At 49.1% G+C, this 19,663-nt stretch overlaps 1 protein-coding gene across 1 annotated transcript in view; it reads left to right on the top strand.

Annotated features, from left to right (window-relative positions):
* BTBD16 (BTB domain containing 16) overlaps positions 1–11,142 on the top strand; it is a 37,651-nt gene extending 26,509 nt beyond the window's left edge. The window contains exons 9-14 of the mRNA XM_036829256.1: positions 3,986–4,077; positions 4,948–5,030; positions 6,675–6,752; positions 7,881–7,979; positions 9,360–9,548; positions 10,952–11,142. Coding sequence (XP_036685151.1) covers positions 3,986–4,077; positions 4,948–5,030; positions 6,675–6,752; positions 7,881–7,979; positions 9,360–9,548; positions 10,952–11,020 — 610 coding nt within the window. The 3' untranslated portion in view covers positions 11,021–11,142. The remainder of the gene's footprint in view (positions 1–3,985; positions 4,078–4,947; positions 5,031–6,674; positions 6,753–7,880; positions 7,980–9,359; positions 9,549–10,951) is intronic.
* The last annotated feature ends 8,521 nt before the right edge of the window (positions 11,143–19,663 follow it).

Here is a 19,663-nt window from a genome sequence, read left to right as displayed (position 1 = left end):
TGCCTGCCCACACATGCACTGGGCTGGAACTGCATTCCTAGAAGGTGAAGTATGGGTGAGCAGGGGGATGGGGTGGTAGGATTGAGGCTGGTGAGTTGGCAGGGACCAGCTCATTCATCCAATTAATTCACTTAACATTATTGCAAGCTGACTTGCCTGAGAACCAGGCACTGTAAAGGGTGCTGTGAATACAAGAGGAGACAAAACACACAAAAATCTCCATCTTCACAGAGTTTACAATCTAGGAAGCAGAGACAAACAACACATTCAGTAAATGAGGCGTGTGTTAGCAGGTAGCGGCCCTGAGTCTGAGTCCCACTACTGCCATTTACTGGCTGCAGAGGTCAACAATACCCCCTCGTCGGGTCTGACGTAGGTTCGTTCTGACTCAAAGAAAAGGCCCAGCACAGCACTTGGCAGGACGTCCTGAATGGCGGTGACATTTGCTAGGAGATAGTGGTGGCAGCGACATTCAGAATTGTTGTTTCCTTACCACACTTTGGTGTCAGGAGCCAAGAGGACCATTTCCTGCTTCTTGGGTTTCAGAAGGCATCCAGGTCTTCCACACCGAGTTACCTTTTGAAAAAAGCCGTGTTCCCTTCCCCCAAGTGTGTAATTTTTTTCAAACCTGACTTCAAAATATAAACTATTCTTTCAGATATTTTTCATAGAAACTAAGTAATTTTTAACTCTAATTTTTTTACTGTGGTAAAATATACATAACATAAAAATGACCATTTTCACCATTTTTATGTGTACAGCTCAGGGGCATTAAGTACATTCACACTGTTGTGCAAAAATCACCACCATCCATGTCCAGAACTTGTTCATCTTCCTAAACTGAAACTCCATACAAATTAAACAATGAATCCCCTTTCCCCTCTGCCCTTCCCCGCCGCCCCTGGCAACCAACTTTCTACCTCCGTCTCTGTGAATTTGACTCTTCTAGGAACCTCACATAAGTGGAATCATACAGTATTTGTCCTTTTGTGTCTGGCTTAATTCACTTAGCACAATGTCTTCAAGGTTCATCTGTGCTGTAGCACGTGTCAGAATTCTAGAGTGTGCATTTAACAGGCTAAAATTTGAAGTGTTGGGCTAATGGGGCTCTGAGTCTGAAAGGGTAAATGACTCTGACAGATGACAGGCTGGAGGAAGCAAGAAGGTCGTGGCTGATGGCAGCTCTAAAATGCCAACCTGTGCCAGTCTGACAGAGACTTGTCCCCGGCACCGCCTTACAGGAGGTCAGAAGGGAGGATTTGTCCCCAGGGTCTTGCAAGCGGAACCCAGAGCCGACCTGGGTGTATCTTTCAGTATCAAGGACCTATGAACTGTCCTCCCTAAGGGGGTCATGCCCCAAGGGTTTCCCATGAACTTTAGGAGGTAGACACCATGGCCTGAAGCTTGTCCCAGAAGAGTCAGAGCTAAACCCAAAGTCTTTGCAGAGACAGAGCTCAGCGCCCGGGGAAGCCATGCCAGCCTTTGTTTCCGCCAAACAGCTGTGCAAAGAGGTCCCGACGCAGCAGCCAGCTGTCCCCACTTTATGTTACATCAGGTGAGCGTGCCCATCCTTGGCCCAGAGAACCCAGGTGCCGCGGCCCAGCAGCGGTTAGATGGAGACACGTGGGCTGTTCTCGGGAGGCCCGGGCAGCGTCCCAGCTCTGCAGCCACCCACCCGCCCGGCTCCAGGGGCAGGGTTACGCCCATTGGTTCAAGGCGCTGGACCACACTGCTCAGATGCTTTGAGATTTCAGAAAATCAGCAGCTGAGGCCCCCCGTTTACTTCCTTTGAGGTGGCCCATGGTTCCAGCGAGTTAGAGGGTGGCAGCAATAACGAACGCCAGCAAGAACACGGCCATGCACTTGACCGGCTCAAGTTCAGGTCGCTCTCCTTGGGGTGAGAGGACAATGGTGGCAATCGTGAAGCCCGGAGTACCGCTAGGACCAGCAGCTGTGCCCGACGTATCACAAGCTCTGTCACCTTTACTTCTCCCGACTACCCAGGGAAGCACATGTGGCTATTGTGCCCCCGGACAGAAAAGGAGATGGAGGCTTGGGGAGGCTGGGTCACGTGGCTGACGGCCGGCTGGCCCAGGACTGGAACCTGGTCTGTCTGACTCCAGGGCCCAAGCTCAGGGACCCCAAGCATGGTTGGGCGATGCATGAGCTGACTTGTGACCTGTCCAAATCAGCCACCATCAGTGCCACTTCCTGTCATCCAAAGGGGTCATGAAGTCCAATCACCTGTCTCAGCAAAGCTCATTTAGAATCTTCTCTGGGAGGAGGTCTGTCTGGAGAGGTCCTGGCTGATGGTCGTCTGGCTGAGCGCCTCTCACAGGGAGACTCAGGGGCCTTGGGTCCCTCCTACTCTCCCAGCATCCTTCCCACAAAGCTGTGGAGTTGGCGCCTGGGGGCTTCTGAGCTGGAGGGGAAATCTGTCCTCTAGATGGTCCTTTCCCTCCTGGGCTGAAACTGTATTAACCTGTAGCTCCAGCAAGTTCTCTCTCCTCAGGGGCCACTCCGGGCTGTGGGAGCCCTTGCCGAGGGTCCGGGCTCGTTCCCCAGAGCACGCAGCTGGGCTGGGGGTTCTGCACCACCTCAGCCCCTTCTTTCTTCCTTGACGCCTGCGCCCGCCATGATGCCACCTAGCTGATCCTTCCATTAAATGGTGAGAGAGAGGCAGGGAAGGAGGAGGCATTCACGTCTGGGAAAGGAGTCTAGTGAGCGTTATTTGTCCAGCTAAGAGATCCGTGTTTCTCAGGGCACTGGCACGGCCCACACTAGCCCAGCTCCACCTGCCCTGGGTAATGGAGGGCTGGTTCCAGGATCAATAGCCCTGCACTCCTGGAAGTATCAGCCCTCCTTTATTTACGCCTGGTCCGTCCACCCCCAGAGACAGGTCCCCAGTGGATTCTAATAAATAATCATTGAATTTGAATTCACTCATTTGTCTTCGTGCCCCTCTCCCCTCTCACAACACCTCAGAATCCTTAAACTTCTCTCCTGGGGCCACTGCCATGAGGAGGAGTTGGGGAGTCCCAGGAGTTCCCAGATCTTGTGAAAACAAATGGTCCCCAGGCAGGTTGGTGGGCACCCCCAGCAGAGGCGGGACACGGGGCCAATGGAGTGTTCAGTCTGGCTGGGACAGGGTGTGATTTGGACATCACTCTTGATTCATGGAAAAATATTCTAAAAGTGCCCTTGGCCGGTCTCATACAGGATCTGACTTGAGGGAATGACTGTGTTTTCAAAGTCATTGGAAAAATTATCCCCCGTCGTCCCCATTTGTCAAAAGTGACCATTTTATGAGCAAGTTGTTTCAAAACAAGAGTGGATGTGTGCCTGTGTGTACGTGTCTTCTCAAGGGGAGTCTGATTTCAACCCATCCCTGACCTCAGCCACGTGTGGAAATTAACCAGAGTTTAGTATTAACACTGTCCAGAACTGATCCTGGAACCAGCTGCTAAAACGAGTTACCCACTCATCCGACCTTTCTTTCTTCTTGATTCTACTAGAAAGTGCTTTTGAAGTGCCTAAACTGGCCACTTACTCGAAGGGCAGCATGTGTAGAGGGGGAATCAGAAACCCTGGGTTCAAGTCCTGGCTGAGCCGTTGTCTTTTCATCTGTAAAATGGAGCCGATGATACTTGTCCTGTCTGCCCCTTGAGAAGTTTGTGAGACTCAAGGGAGAAAACGTATCCTGAAATCCTCTGTACAGTTATGCGTTCCCATCATCATTTAATGAGTATTTGTCGGGCAGCTACTACGTGGTAGATGCAAGTGGAATATAACCCTTTGTCTCATTACAACCTCGGGGGGCAGCCGCCCTCTGCTTCCACACTCCCCACCCATCCAGAGAGAACCAGGCGCCATCTACCCCTGGCTGGTGAAACCGCTAGTCTCTGACATGACTTTCACGAGCCCCAGCCAATTCCAGAAAGGAGTGTTCTGAAGGCCTTTTATTCCTCTTTGCACCTCTGCTAAGCTTCCCCAAGAAGTGTTGCTTTCTGGACCGGGATGTGGGACAGAACTGGATGCCGCTCTTCCTTTGCCTGCGTCTGCACGGTATCACCAAAGGTAAGCCCCAGCCCGTGGGAGTGCATCCAGGGGAGGCTGTTGGGGACCTGCCACACCCCTCAGCCACTCCTGAGGAAGCCCCACCAGACATTTCCAAAGGAATCAGCTGAGGTCTGGCTTTGTCATTTCCAAGGTGTGTGACTTTAGGAAAGTCAGTTAGCTGCCCGGTCTCAGTTTCCTTGTCTGTAAAATGGGGATAATCAGAGCTTCTGTAAAACATGATGATGGATGGAAGGGGCTTACCGATTATGAAAGTGTACTCAGTGCCCAGGGCTGCGTGTTGCCATCTAACCGCGTGCCCTGCCTCTTAGAGTGGCGTCCCCTCTGGGTTGCTCGCTTGCTCGGCAGTTTGGGAGAAAACTGTGGGTCTGTGCTCCAGGCTTGAGTTTCCTCATGCTCTGGGCCCAGAACAAGGCAGCTGTGACTTGGAAAGAGAGGGAACTCTTGGGGAGTGTGTTTGGGGCAGCCCAGGTGGCCACCAGTGAGAGCTTTGCATGTGAAAGGATATTTGAGAACTTTTTCAAAGCCATTTCCAGTTATCCAGATAGAATGAGTAGCTCCAAAACCCACAAATGGTTGATGGAGCCCAGATAGTTTGTCCAAATTGCTTCTAGACACTCCAAAGACACTGTTTATCAGATCTCAACCCTCCCTCCTTGGGCAGGATTGTGGCCAGGGGCTGTGGACCCTTTGGGAGAGAGGGCCGTGGGACGTCCCACTTGGGTTCCACACATCTAACAATTCCTGGGGCCCGGGAATGCCCGCCAGTCCTCAGCCCCCAACTTCCTCCTTTTTCCCTCCATAAATGAGATTTTTGCAGTTCTCTTGTGAATAAATCCATAAGAATGTTCCCCTTGTGCTTCTTCCCAGGCAAGGATCTGGAGGAGCTACGGCACATTAACTTCTTCCCTGAATCCTGGCTGGTCCAGGTTATAGCCAACCATTACCATGCGGTGAGTCGCCAGCTCAGCAAGGAAACAGTTATCGAAATTTATTGCCTTTGTTTTTTCTGGAGATGTGTTTTGCATTCGAAACCTCTGGGCCTCTGAGGTCGGGAAGTATCTGGATCCTTCCCCAGGGGAAGTGGGAAGAGCCAAGCCTGGAGGGGAGGAGAGAGGAGGCCCCTCCTTGGAGCCCAGGTGTTTAGAACATCTGCCCTGTTGACCTGGAGAGTTGGGGACAATTGGCCACACGGCCCTCCAAACCGAGTCCCCTCACAGATACAAATGTCACGTGCTCATTATTGAAAAATTTCAAAATTCAGAGAAACTGAAAGAAGACACATACTCTCAGACCCATCACCCCAAAACAACCATTGCTAACATCTCATTTCATTTTATTGCCTTCAGGTCTTTTTTAAAAAAATACACTTAATGAAATGTGCTTCTTATCACCATTTTTACTGGCTGCAAACTCTTCCACCAAGAGGATAGACTACAAACAATGCTACTTGGCCTTTCCTTTATTGTAGAAAAGTCATGGTGTTTCTAATTGTTAACTATTATAAGTAGGCTGCATGGTGAATGCATTTGCACGTAATGGTTTATTTTACTATACTTAGAATTATTTTCTTATAGGAGAATCTGAAGAGTAGAAAATACTGGCCCCAAAAGGAATGTGCACTTTTGTTCTTGATACATATTGGCAAAATTTGGACCAAATGACTCCTTCTCCAGCGATAAATGAGGTGCCTTTCTTTGAACAAGCTCAGCAACACAGAGCACTTTCCTTTCAGATCACTTGTGTCAATTGTGAAGTGAACAATGGCATCTCATTTTTTAATATGCATTCCCTTTGTTACTAGTAAATATGAATATTTTTCCATGTGGCATTTCCCCCTTTGTGAATTGTCTGTGCAAACTGTTGTGCTTCTTATGTGTTTCCAATCATGCATTTTCAGAGATGAAGTAGGGCAGTGTTTGAGTTCTGAAGATTTATGAGTCACTGGTTAAAATTAAATTCAGCTCAACAAATACCTATTGTGATGTACAAAGCACAGGGCTCAGTGCCCCGTACGCAGTAGATAACCACTCCGTGGAGCCGTGCTTCTCTGGGACATAACTCAAAATCGTGTTCTAACAGAGCAGAGGATGGAAGGGGCAATAGAGAGAGGAGGGACAGTCTCGGGGCTGGGGCTGGACACCTCAGGAAGTCCCCCACCTCCCTTTTCATGTCCTTCTGGCCCTGCCCACCTCCTGCCCTTTGCCCCCTGACACCAATGTCATCCTCCTGAAATTTGCTCCCTCCCGGCCCCCGCCCTCACGTGGAGACTGCACTATGGGGCCATACTTGCTCTTGACTTTATAGCTATGAATATTCTCTGCCTTGTGATCAGGTTCCTGATGTACACATTTTATTTCTCAAGTAAGAAAAAAATGGTGGGGCATTTTTCTTGTTCTCATCTTTGCGTCTTCTGAAAGCATTGAGCATGGTACCTGGCTAGTAGGTTTTCAGTAAATGCTGTGGCCTGGATTCATGGGTGAATGGAGGCTCCAGAGACAGAACTCTTTCGAGCACGATGGGGTGTAGGGATCAATGTAGTGGAGATGATGTTGGGGGATTGGGCCGCTGGTAAGTGGTGTGTGTTTTCCTTTCAGCTGGAGAATGGGGGCGACATGGCCCACGTGAAAGATCTTACCACCCAGGGGGTGAGATTCGGGCTGCTCTTTAACCAGGTACTGACCGCTGGGCCCGAGCCAGGGGAAGAACCATCCCGTCCCGTGCTTGGTTAGAGACCTTTGTACAAGGGCCATGCTCACTTCCTCCCTGTGGTAGGAAGGCCGGGGCAGAAGAGGAAATCACAGGGGTCTCTCCTGCACACTTGCCACCCCCTTAGAAGTAAAATGCACAAGACGGGGCCCTGGGACAGGCCATTCAGTCCCTTGATGGGCACATCTACGATTCCCATGAGGGTGACCAACTGTCCCAGCTTTCCAGGGTTGGAGGTATTTCCTGGGGATGCAGGACCTTTCTGTTCTAAAACCAGGAAAGGCCTGGGCAACCTGGGATGAGTTGGTCATCCTCTTCCCCACAAACACGGTGAGCTGCCAACTGCTCAAGAAGAGATTCCACTCTGAGCTCATGGTTAAGGTTGCAAGGGCGACTATTCTGAGCAGCTCTTTAGACGGAGCCCAGAATCAAAGCGGCAATGAGTTAGGGAGCTCGGCTGCAAAGCCTCTGGGCGCTCAGTCACCAGGGGAGCCTGAGCGGCTGGTGCCTGCCCTCTGTCTTGGGCTCCCTCGATAGGTACAATTCTTCAAGAAATGACTGCAATCCTCCAACATCACTAAAGCCACCCCAGTAGTGATCTCAAAAGAATTCTTGTTTTACGGGCTTGGGGCCCTGAGTCTATCATCAGAGACTCCCCTCTGGGTCAGGCCTGAATGGGCTGTGCTTGCAGGGACCTGCCCAAGTGGACAGATTGCAGACCGCAGTGGCCAGGACACCCTGCAATACCGTGGGCATGGCGGGTCTCTTAGCCCCATCAGATTGGAGCAAAATGCTTTGTTTCAAAGGTCTGCAGACCACGGGTCATCTAAGAATATGCCTAACTCATTCTTCTCCCCACTAAGGGGCATGCAGAGCAAACAGTATTGCCACTGAGTGCCAACCTGTAAGGATTTGTAAAGTCACTACAGTTTGTCTTTTCTTTTGTTTCCTAGGCTAACATTGCTGTTGTGTTTTAAATCACAAATTAGTCACTTTAGTAGTTGTAGCTAGAATTGGTTTTGCTATGTCTTCTTGCCTTTGAATACTGAAGATTTTTACCCCTGTCACTTTGTTGCTTATCTTTCCCCGTCTAGGAGTATACTACACATTCAAAAGTGATTGCCATATATGGATTCTTCTTTGAGATAAAGGGAATCAAACATGATACTACTTCATATAGTTTTCATATGCAGGTAAGAAGGACAGAGCACAGGAGAGATATGTCTCTGAAACAGCCTTTGAGATTCAGAATCAATTCATATAGAATTAATAATAATTGATTAAACATTAATTACTAATTCATTTGTAATGTGTCGTTAGCCTGGTGCTAATCATGCTCATGGTCGTGATGTCATTTGATTTTTGCATCCACATTGTGAGGTTGCTGCTATTAACCCATTCAATAGATGAGGATCTCAAAATGGAGTGTCTTCATGTTTGTATGGCCTCTACTGGTAAGGCCAAGGTTAAATGATAGTCCTCCGGAACCACATGTGGGGCTCAATTCATTTTCAGTTTGTACATGCTGGGGGATGCTTTACAGATGGCCATTCTTCTGTGGAAGTAAGGCGTAGCGCCCATAAAGGCAGAGGCAATGGTTTTCTCTAGGGGGGCAAAGCAGAGGCTGTGAACGGGATGCTGGAAGAGTCAGGAAGGTGGATGCCTTCACCTCCATGCTCCTGCTGGACTTTCAGGAGAGGCAGGAGAGCTGGGTTTCAGAGTAGATTCTGAATTCAAACCACCTGGTGAGCCGTTTGATCTTGGTGAGCCCAGGAACCTCCCTGTGTCCACTTTCTGACCTTTAAGATGGACAAGGTAATAAGACCTACCTTCCTAGGTTGCTGTGAGTATTAAATGTGTTAAATTGTGCAAAGGGCTTGGAACAGGGCCCTGATGATGTTGATGATAATGACAACTATGATGGTGGACCCCTACTTTCCACTTAGGGTTTCATTATAAGTCTCAAAAACTTTAAGCTCCTTGAGAAACCATATCTTTAATATTACCATATCTTTTTATTACCACTGCCAATCACAGTACAGGAACATAGGGGTGGTATGTTTGTATTATGAGTGGATAAATGAATGAATGCATGAATGAGAAACCTGGGGTTTCATCCAGCTTGGCCACTACCTCTTTATGTGTCCTTGAGCGAGTCACATCTCTTCTTTGGGCCAGTCCTTGGTCTTCAGTGACTCACGCATTTCCCTACATAATGGATTTTACTGGATGGAAGAGATGAATTATGTAACAACAGGAGTCGAAGTGCTCATATGAATACTGTTGGTTTTTTAAACTCTGGCAAAGCAATGTGAAGACCTTCCAATTCAATATAGATTGACTTCATGGCGTTTTCCTGAGTTGGCCAAACCCCAGTCCGTCGGCCAGTGGTTTGGTGAGGGTTCAAATGCCAACCGATTCAGCAGCAGCTGCATGCAGGAAATGGGGCCATGGGGAAACGCTTCTGCCCTGTACACATCAGACAGGAGGCCCGATGCGCCAGGGACCAGGTTTCGCTAACTCCGGGTCACCCTGGTTTCAGTTCCACCTAAGGTGGGTCACCCTCCTTGCAGAGAATAAGGCACACCGACTTGGAATTTGCCTCCTCCGTCTATGAGCACAGCCCCATCAGCCTGAGAGCAGAGCGCTTGGTGACGTACGAGATCAGAGCCCAGACCCTGGTGGACGGCAAGTGGCAAGAGTTCACGACGAACCAGATCAAGCAAAAGTTTGGGCTGGTCAAGTCGTCCTGCAAAAGCCACGTGAGTGCTTACCTTTTCTTTTCTCTTTGATTGCTCTTTTGCTCGTTCTCCCCTCCACACTTTTTTGGGGATCACTGATTTTATAGCTCCAGTGATCTACGGGGGGAAATTTGCTCAGTTTCTTAAGGATTTTCACAGCTCCAAATAATGCTAAAGAAAAACCTTGTAGGATGAAATCTGGGCATACTGAAAACGATAAGCCAAACCAGACTGCCTGATTTGGGTCACACCAGAATCATTTTCTAAATATCAAAGGGGACTTTTAGCGGGAGGTGGAATGTCTGGTGGAGCGTATTTGCTGCCAACACCTCCTTTCTTGCCGGGACATCACCTTCCACCAAAATCCATGGCCCAGCCCACCCGCCCCTGGCTCGTCCAAGGAGAACTGAGGTCATCTGCCTCAGTGGGCCACCACAGCATCCCGGTGGATTCAGTACCTGGCTTGGCTCCTGACAGCTGCAATCCAGAAATTGCTAGAGAGCCTGTCTGCAGTGCTGGGAGGAGCTCTTTGGGCTGTGAATTTAAACCCTCGTTGCCCTGCCAGAAATGGGACTTGACCTTAAACCAGTGAGTAATTCTCAGTCCTGGCTGCACATCAGAATCACCTGGCCCTTTGCAAACTCCCCAGGCCTGAGAGCCACCCAGATAAGACCAGATATTCCGTGGTGGGACCCAGGCATCAGTATTTTTTAAGACTCCTCTAATTATTCTGTATGATGTTAGAAATCAGAATAGCAATTTCCTTGTGGAGGTGGGAGTGGGGGAGGCTGGGATATTGACCAGGAGGGGATAGGAAGGAGATTTCAGAGGTACCTGAAATGTTCTTTATCATGATCAGGGTGGTGGTCACACAGCAGTGCTTACTTGTGAAAATCCATCAAGCTGTATCCTTAAGATTGGGGCACTTTATTGTATTTTTTAAGTTATACTTAATTTTTTTAAGGTTTATTTTTTTTAAATTTATTTATTTATTCATCTTTGGCTGTGTTGGGTCCTCATCTCTGCGGAGGGCTCTCTCCAGTTGTGGCAAGCTGGGGCCACTCTTCATCGCGTGCGCGGGCCTCTCACTATCGCGGCCTCTCCCGTTGCGGAGCACAGGCTCCAGACGCGCAGGCTCAGCAGCTGTGGCCCACGGGCCCAGTTGCTCCGCGGCATGCGGGATCCTCCCAGACCAGGGCTCGAACCTGTGTCCCCCGCACTAGCAGGCAGACTCCCAACCACTGCGCCACCAGGGAAGCCCCCTAAGGTTTATTTTAAAAACCTTCCCTACATGATTCTTAATGTACATCCAGAGTTGAGAACCAGCATCTTATACAATTGCTAGGCCTTCCTCTTTCCCCTTCTAGAGGATGATTGCTTTTATCCTGAAAGTCCCGTTTGTTTTGTTTTGTTTCGTCTTTTAGGCCTTGAAAATCCAAACTGTGGGCATCCCAATCTATGCAAGTTTTTCATTCGTCTTCTCATTATCTTAACAGTTTTCAGAAGAATCTATGGGATTTTTTTTCTTCCACTGGTCCATGTAAAAGGAAATAAAACGACATGAAAGGGACTGCTCAAGTATTCAGCTGACTCTCCGAGTTAGTAATGGTCTCAGAACTTTGGCCCACTGTCTTGGTCTGTTGGGCTGCTATAACAAAACACCACAGACTGAGGGGCTTATAAACAACAGAAATTTGTTACTCACAGTTCTGGAGGCTGGAAGTCCAAGATCAAGATGCCAGCAGATTCCACGTGGTGTCTGATGAGAACCTGCTTTCTGGGTCATAGACGGCTTCTTCTCGCTGTGTCCTCACATGGTAGAGGGGGCAGGGAGCTCTCTGGGGCCTCTTTTAATAAGGGTACTAATCCATTTTACGAAGGCCCTGCCTCTCCCTCATGACCTAATCACCTCCCAAAGGCCCCACCTCCTAATGACATTACCTTTGGGGGTTAGAATTCAACATACGAATTCTGGGGAGACACATTCAGACCATAGCACTCCCATTTATATCATTTGAGGATGGAAAGTATCAGAGCCATGAGTCCATTGCCATCATTGACCCCAAAGCTCCCTGAGTCCAGCCCTAACTTGATGCACTCTCGGAAGCCCTCCTATGGGAGCACCAGCAGTGACAACATACGCCAACTGGAAGCATCAACGTTCCCCTTTTTGTGATACATCTCTGCTTGCTACACAGAACAACACACCTTGCCATTGTCCCTGGCAGTTTTGGCTCAGCCAGAACAAGAGGTAGGAAGGGAAGTAAACAGTTATAAGGTATGGAGTGACTTATTTACTGTCCCACCTTTTTAAATGGAACTTTAGGTTCTGGAAAAAGCAAGGCAAGAGAGTCTTTTTTCCCACTGTGTGGATTAGTTTTCTATTGCAGTGTAGCAAAGTACCAAAAGTTTAGTGGCTTAAACAACACATACTTATTATTTCACAGTTGTTGTGGGTCAGGAGTCCAAGCAGCCTTGCTGGGTCCCCTGCCCAGGGTCAAGTCTACAATCCAGTGGCAGCTGGCTGTGTTCTCATCTGAAGACACAAGTGGGGAGAACCCACGTCCAAGCTCATGAGGTTGCTGGCAGATTCACTTCCTTGCAGCTGTATGACTGAGGGCCTGACTGCTTACTGGCTGTTGAGAGGAGACCACCCAGATTCTACAGGCCCCTGTAGTTCCCTGCCACATGGTGCTCTCTATAGACATTTCAGAGCATGGCTGTTTGTCCTTCAAGGCCAGCAGGAGAGTCTCTCTCACTGTCATCTGCTAAGACAGAGCCGTCCATAACGCAAGGTAATCTTGGGAGTGACATATCATCACCTTGGCCATGTTCTCGGGGCTAGAAGTAAGTCATATGTTCTACCCACACTCAAGGGGAGAGGATTATACAAGGTGTGTGATTATTTAGGGTGTGTCCACCACAGCCTGTTATCCAGTGTCTTTAGGAAAGTGATGGAGCATCAGCTGATGCTGTATAGACAACAAGGTGGGTAAATTTAGTCTAATGATCACCTTAGAATCAGACATGGGCTAAGGGAACCTCCTTCCCAGCAGAGGACTGATGCCCTGTGCAGAGTGACCTGGCAGAGAGGAAGGCTGGTGGGAAGGTGACAAGGGGACCCAGTGGAAGAGTTGGACAAAGGAACTGGGAGTTGGGTCTGTCCCAGCCCCCATCCTGCAAGTTCTGTTCCCTAGCTTGCATCTGGCCAGGCCCAGCCAACAGGAAGTGGTGATGGGAGCTTGGAGAATAAGAGACTGAGAGAAGCCAGGGGACTTCTCACCCTCTCGGCCGCAGAGGGCATTTTCCAGCAGTGGCTGTGTCTCCCCTATGGCTCCAGCTCTGCTCTGCTGTCCCAGCTCCTACCTGGCAGCCTCCTGCCGTGGTTCCAGATCCATCAAATGGCCCTGCTTCTGCTTCTGTTCTGGTGACACCTCCTCATCTGTGTATCCCTGCGGCTCCAGGGCGGTGAAGACTTCCTGCCGGTCTCTGGGTTGCCTCATTCTCCTGTTTGCCTTCTCAGGTCTTCCTTCATCTGTGTGATCTGTTCTCTATATTATATTTATTCTGTTTGAAATCCCTGGAGTATTTTAAGCTTTCCAGACAAGTCCCTGATATAAAGGGTTCTGAGGGGTTGGCAGGCGTGACCCAGTGCATAGGCTGTTGGAAAACACAGCCTCAATTATACCTGCCACCCCTGCAGGGCCGGGACAGGGCAAGGCAAGTGAGACACTCTCCTTGTGTCAAAATGCACCGTCATTAAGATAAATAGTATTTTAGTGGACTATCTTAAAAAATCAAAATCAATGCCAAAAATCTATGACGTAGGTTGATTTGATGAATGACCACAGATGAACACACCCATATTCCAGTGCCCAGATCAAAACCAGGAAGTGCGTGATCACCACCCAGATGCCCCCCTCCCGCCTGGTACTCCCTCCCAGTCACTGCTCCTCGAAGGTAAACGCTATCTGACTATCACATTCGTTACAATGGCCATTTAGTTTGAATATTTAATGAAGAGAATCATGCAGCCTGCTCTCTTCCATGCCTGCATCCTTTGGTTCAACATCATGTTTAAGAGATTCATCCACGTCTTCATAGGGAGCAGTAGTTTGCTTTCAAATAAGCAGGATCGTTTCCCCTTTTATGACACGAAATGTTACTTCTATATAATAACAAGCTTGTTGAAGAAAAATGAGAAAATTCAAAGAAGAGAATAAAATCCAGTGGGACCCCCATCATTCAGAAGTTTGGCAGGTGACCTTCCCGCATTACCTTTAGATGCACTTGGAGTTTTCTTCCCATTCAAAATGGGATTATGCAATGCGTTTTTCCTTAGAACCTGATTTTTTTCTCTCTCCAGAGAGATGATTTTTTTTTAACAGAGAAGCACAACCTTGGGAGAAGAAGGCGATGATGAATTTGCCTTGCCTCCAAACTAATGGTGCTAAGTCGGAACAGTCACTTGTCATTTCCCCCTCTGTGAACTGTGCTTCCTTGTCTATAAAAAGGGGATAAGGCAGCCCCTCGGCCTCCCTCGGGGCTATGATCCCTGCGGCCACGACTCGTGTAACGGCCCCTTGGTGAGCAGCCCCTGGGCAGATGTCGGGGTGCGGCTCGACTTATTGGCTCTGGAGAAAGAGCAGCCTCGTGGCATTTCACCAGGGTCCTGGGGGATAACGGAGAGGATAAGAACAGAAAACTTCTGAAAAGCAAGTCCATAGATGTCCAAGAGAGAAGAGGCTGTTTGGAAGCGCTGCTGAAACGTGAATGACTGTCCACGTTCTATGGGAAACCACTGTCCTGGCTCAGCTATTTGGAATATGCAATGTCAAGCTCCCGGAGTCTGCAGGATTGGGAAAAACTGGCAGAACAGCAATTCCAAAAATGCCTCCCTAAGGTGACCAGTCACACTGTGAGGGTCCAAAAGGCGGGGGTGTAGGAGAAAGGCAACCCCAGAAAGGATGGGGTAAGGGCCTGTCGGGCCGGGCTGCGTCTCCTGCCTCAAGGGCCAGAGAATGGAGGCACCCGAGGCAGAAGGACTCGGGGCGTCAGGGACAGGAGGTGATGTCATTTCTACCTCCTTACTGTAAGAGGGGGAAATCAGGCCCAGGGAGCTGGAGTGACAGTTCTGGTTTAAAGATGTTACACTTGACGCCCACCCTCTCACTGAATCCTCCCAACTGCCCCCCCTCCCTGTGATATAGGTGTATTTTCCACGTCAGTAGGAGTGGCAGCTGAGGTCTTCCCTGGTGGTGCAGTGGTTAAGAATCCGCCGGCCAATTCAGAGGACATGGGTTCAAGCCCTTGTCCAGGAAGATCCCACATGCCGCGGAGCAACTAAGCCCATGAGCCACAACTACTGAGCCCATGTGCCACAACTAATGAAGCCCACGCGCCTGGAGCCCGTGCTCCACAACAAGGGAAGCCACCGCAATGAGAAGCCCGAGCACCACAATGAAGAGTAGCCCCCGCTCGCCACAACTAGAGAAAGCTCACGCGCAGCAACGAAGACCCAACGCAGCCAAAAATAATTAATTAATTAATTAATTAAATTTTAAAAAAGAGTGGCAGCTGAGCTTCAGAGAGTAAGGCAGTTGTACATCCAGGTTCCTCAGAGTGGCAGAGCCGGGGCCACCACGGGCCTGGCCACAGGACTCACCTGTTTCCATTTCCCTCCGCAGGCCACTGAGAAGAGGGGAAAAGTTTATTTATTTATTTATTTATTTATTTATTTATGGCTGCGTTGGGTCTTTGTTGCTGCACGCGGGCTTTCCCTAGTTGCGGTGAGCGGGGGCTACTCTTCATTGCGGTGCGCGGGCTTCTCATTGCGGTGGCTTCTCTTGTTGCAGAGCACGGGCTCTAGGTGCGCGGGCTCAGTAGTTGTGGCACGTGGGCTCTAGAGCGCAGGCTCAGTAGTTGTGGTGCACGGGCTTTGTTGCTCCATGGCATGTGGGATCTTCCTGGACCAGGGCTTGAACCCGTGTCCCCTGCATTGGCAGGCAGATTCTTAACCACTGCGCCACCAGGGAAGCCCAGCAGGCAGATTCTTAACCACTGCGCCACCAGGGAAGTCCAGAGGGGAAAAGTTTTAAGGTGCTTAATTCAAGTATTTATTGAACACCTACTACATGCCTGACAGAACTGTGTGCGGAGCATCTGGGCATGCTGGGCCGTGCTGGGCAGGGTGCTGTCACGTGGGAAATCACATTTGATTCCGCTGGGGGCGCTGGGACAGGGCGAGGGTGGCCTCACTGAGGAGGTGGCACATAAATGGGCCGTGGAGGATGAGCAGTGTCCTTGCAGGTGGAGGGATGCTGGGAAATGGTACAGGTGAAGCTGAAACAGCTGAGAGCAGGCTCATGTCCAGGTCCAGGACTCTTGGACTGAACCTTCACCAGAATCTCCTGGTTGCTGGTGCAAATGGACCCCTGGCCCCCCAGCTGTGAAGGCTGACTTTGCAGCCTAGGAGACACCCAGGAACCTGCACTTTAACTCCCAGGCTTTGGGGAGGTCGTGATGCGGGAGGTCTGGGATCACACCCAGAAACAACTCAGATCGACCTGAAAATGTTGATTCCATAGCAGGGGTCTCCACCGTACCCCACATACCCGACTGTCTTTCTTCTCCAGTGAAAAAAAAAATCCAATAACAACAACAAAGCTGTGAATCTATTTCACCACACTGGCTGATTTTATTTTTAAAACCAAATTTCCTGTATTATGAAATATAGAACTTTAAGGAGGCACCCTCCTGTGGGTGGACCCTTTACTATAATGCAGAGTCCACTGCTTTCCACTAGGGGGCGAGGTCTGCCTCAAAAGTGGGAACCAGAATTTCAGTGGCAGAAATTTGCAACTTAAAAGCTCATCTTGCAGAGTCTTCCTTGCTTAGTGGTTCAAAGTGAACTTTTTTTACATCCCACATGAGACTGTGGTCATTCAAACATCCACAGTGTTCACATCACAAAATCTCTGAACCTGGGAAGTAGAAGTCTTGAGACAAAAATTCTTAAGATGATCTTAGAAGCCCTCCTTACAAGTGAGAACTTCTTAGACTAGAATTTAAAAAGTCCACAGTCACCAGGCCAAAAGCAGTGACCATGAGTGTCGGTCAGCCTAACATATTATGTGCCATGTCCATGACCTTCTCTGTGTTTGCTTCTCCTATCACCCACCATCTGGCTCACCTCCCCAGACCCTCCCCTCCAACAAAGATGGCCCAGCAACTCTTTTAGGTCATGAAGTAGCAAGACAAGGGTTTGAGTCCTAGCTCTGTCCCTTACTAGCTGTGTTGCTTTAGGCAAGTCACCTAACCTCTCTGAACCTCAGAGTCTAATCTGAAGTGGGCCATAAGACCTGTGGTGTTAAATAAGTTGATGTGTGATTGGTAAAGCACCCGACACATAGTAGGAGGTTGATACAATTTATCTCTGTTCCTCCTCATTATTTGGAGTCATTCAGTATTTATTAGGTCAAGATGGATGCTCTGTGATCTTGGGCAAGTCCTTTTTCTCTTCTGGGCCTTCTTCCCCTTATGCAAAATGAAAGGTTGAGATAGGCACTCTTGGTAGACCTTCCCAGCTGCAATCATTCATTGAGTCCTCTGATTCCAGGAGAGCAGAAGAACAGAAGTGAATGGCTTGTGCCTATGACCAGGAAAAGTAGGACCTGGGGAAGAAATGAACTGTCTTATTTTCCTATGAGCTCATCAGGAAGAGCAAGAGGTGCTTTTTTCCTCACTCTTCTTTAGAGGGTTTGGTATCCTGGAGACTAGAGTACCAGATGAGAGAGGACATTTTTGCTCTTGTAAGCCTAAGATGAGAAGGGGATGTGCTGGGGCCTGCCAAGCTGCTGGGGAGAAGGACGGGCTCCCCAGGAACTGGGTGGGGGAAGTCCCAGTCCCATTTGCACACAGGAGGATGGCGTAGGATGTGTTGGAGGCTGGCCCACAGGATCTGAGGCCTTGAGAGCTGAGAAGCAGTGAGGACAGAGTATCCTGGGGGAGACAGAGAGGAGAGAAGCCTCTGTAGGGAAACCTCTAGGGCAGTGCTATCCAGTAGAACTTTCTGCAGTGATGGAAATGTCCTCTATCCACCCTGCCCAATATGGTGGCCACTAGCCCCATGTAGCCACTGAGCACTGAAATGTGGCTAGTGTGACTAGGAAATTGAGTTTTTAAGTTTATTTCATCTTAATGTATTTAAATCACCATAAGTGCAAGTAGAAGGAACAGGGTAGCAAAGGTACCAACCACGGAACAGGACTGGCACCTTCCAATTTCTAGAGACCCTCCAGAGTACTGAGTCTTTTAGTCCCTCCCCAAAGCCCGGAGAAGGAAGCATCAGTGGCCATGCCTGAGGCTCAGCCTGCAGTCAACACAAACATTTTCCTGGACTGTTGGGCGAAGGCTACCTCCTCAGGGGCAGAGAGAAGCATGTTGGGGGAAAGGAAGGTTCTAATGCCAGGGAAGCAGAACTCAGCTCTGTGTCAGGAGTACCAGTGTTACCCCACTCCTACCTGCACTGACAGTTATTTAAATTTCAATTTATTAAAGTGAAATAAAATCAACAACTTAATTTCTCAGTGGCATTGGCCACATTTCAAGTGTTAGGTGGCCACATTTGGCTGGTGGCTACCAGTTGGATAGGGTGGCATAGGACACAAGGCTCCCATGGCTCCACTTGGTGACTCTGAATGAGTTACGTGCCCTTTGCACTTTCAGCCCCTGACTCATTCATTCTACAGATTTCTCATGGGCGACTGGCTGCTGTGGGCCAGGCGTGGGTTAGGGCTTCAAAGGTGAACAGCACAGACAGCCTCTGCCCTCACGGAGCCCACAGCGTGGGGAGAGACAGGTGTTGATGGAATCATTGCACTAAGCAATGCTTGAGCGCCCTGAAGCGAGGAAGCCCAGTTCTTTGAAAGCTTGAAGCAAAGAAGCTGACCTAGACCCCAGGAGGGCGTGCAAGGCCCAGGGAGGGTTCTCTGCACGGAAGTAGTGCTTAAGCTGAGACCTGAAGTATGAGTGAGATTTTTTTTTTTCACCGTGCCACGTGGCTTGTGGGATCTTAGTTCCCCGACCAGGGATTGTACCCATGCCCCCTGCAATGGAAGTGCAGAGTCCTAACCACTGGACCACCAGTGGAGTCCCATGAGTGGAATTAAAATGGGTTTGGGTAGAGAAATCAGAACCCTCATATGCTGTGAAATGGTACAGCCACTTTGGAAAACAGTCTGGCAGTTCCTCAAATGATTAAACATAGAGTTGCCATATGATCCAGCAATCCCACCAAGTATATCCCTGAGACACACGAAAACATATGTCCATACAGAAACTTGGGCACAAATGTTCACTATTCGTAGTAGCCAAAAGGTGAAAAGAACCCAAATGTCTATCAGCTGACAAATGGATTAAAAAATGTGGTAGATCCATACGATGGAATATTATTCAGCTGTAAAAGGGAATGAAGTACCAATACATGCCATAAGGTGGATGAACCTTGAAAACATGATGTTAAGTGAAAGAAGCCAGTCACAAAAAAGCCACATATTATATGATCCCTTTCATATGAAATGTCCAGAACAGGAAAATATGCAGAGACAGAAAGTAGATTAGTGGTTGCTTAGGGCTGGAGGGAGGAAGAGGCTGGGGAGAGAGGGAGGGTGACAGCTAAAGGGTACAGGGTTTCTGTCTGAGATGATGGAAATGTTCTAAATTGACTGATGGTGATGGTTGCAAAACTGTAAATACACTAAAAAACTATTGAACTGGACACTTAAATGGGTGAATTGTATGATACATGAATTACATCTCAGCAAAGCTGTTTTTTTCTTTCTTTTAAATTTATTTACTCTATTTATTTGTTTTTGGCTGTGTTGGGTCTTCATTGCTGCATGTGGGCTTTCTCTAGTTGCGGCGAGTGGAGGCTACTCTTCGTTGCGGTACACGGGCTTCTCATTGCGGTGGCTTCTCTTGTTGCGGAGCACGGGCTCTAGGCGTGCGGGCTTCAGTAGTTGCAGCACTCGGGCTCAGTAGTTGTGGCGCACGGGCTTAGTTGCTCCGTGGCATGTGGAATCTTCCCAGATCAGGGCTCGAACCCGTGTCCCCCGCACCGGCAGGCAGACTCGCAA

The sequence above is a fragment of the Balaenoptera musculus genome, chromosome 16 (assembly GCF_009873245.2).
Source record: "Balaenoptera musculus isolate JJ_BM4_2016_0621 chromosome 16, mBalMus1.pri.v3, whole genome shotgun sequence".
Classification (NCBI taxonomy): Eukaryota; Metazoa; Chordata; class Mammalia; order Artiodactyla; family Balaenopteridae; genus Balaenoptera; species Balaenoptera musculus.
Note: the sequence above shows the minus strand (reverse complement) of the source record. Positions and strands in the feature narration are given on the sequence as shown.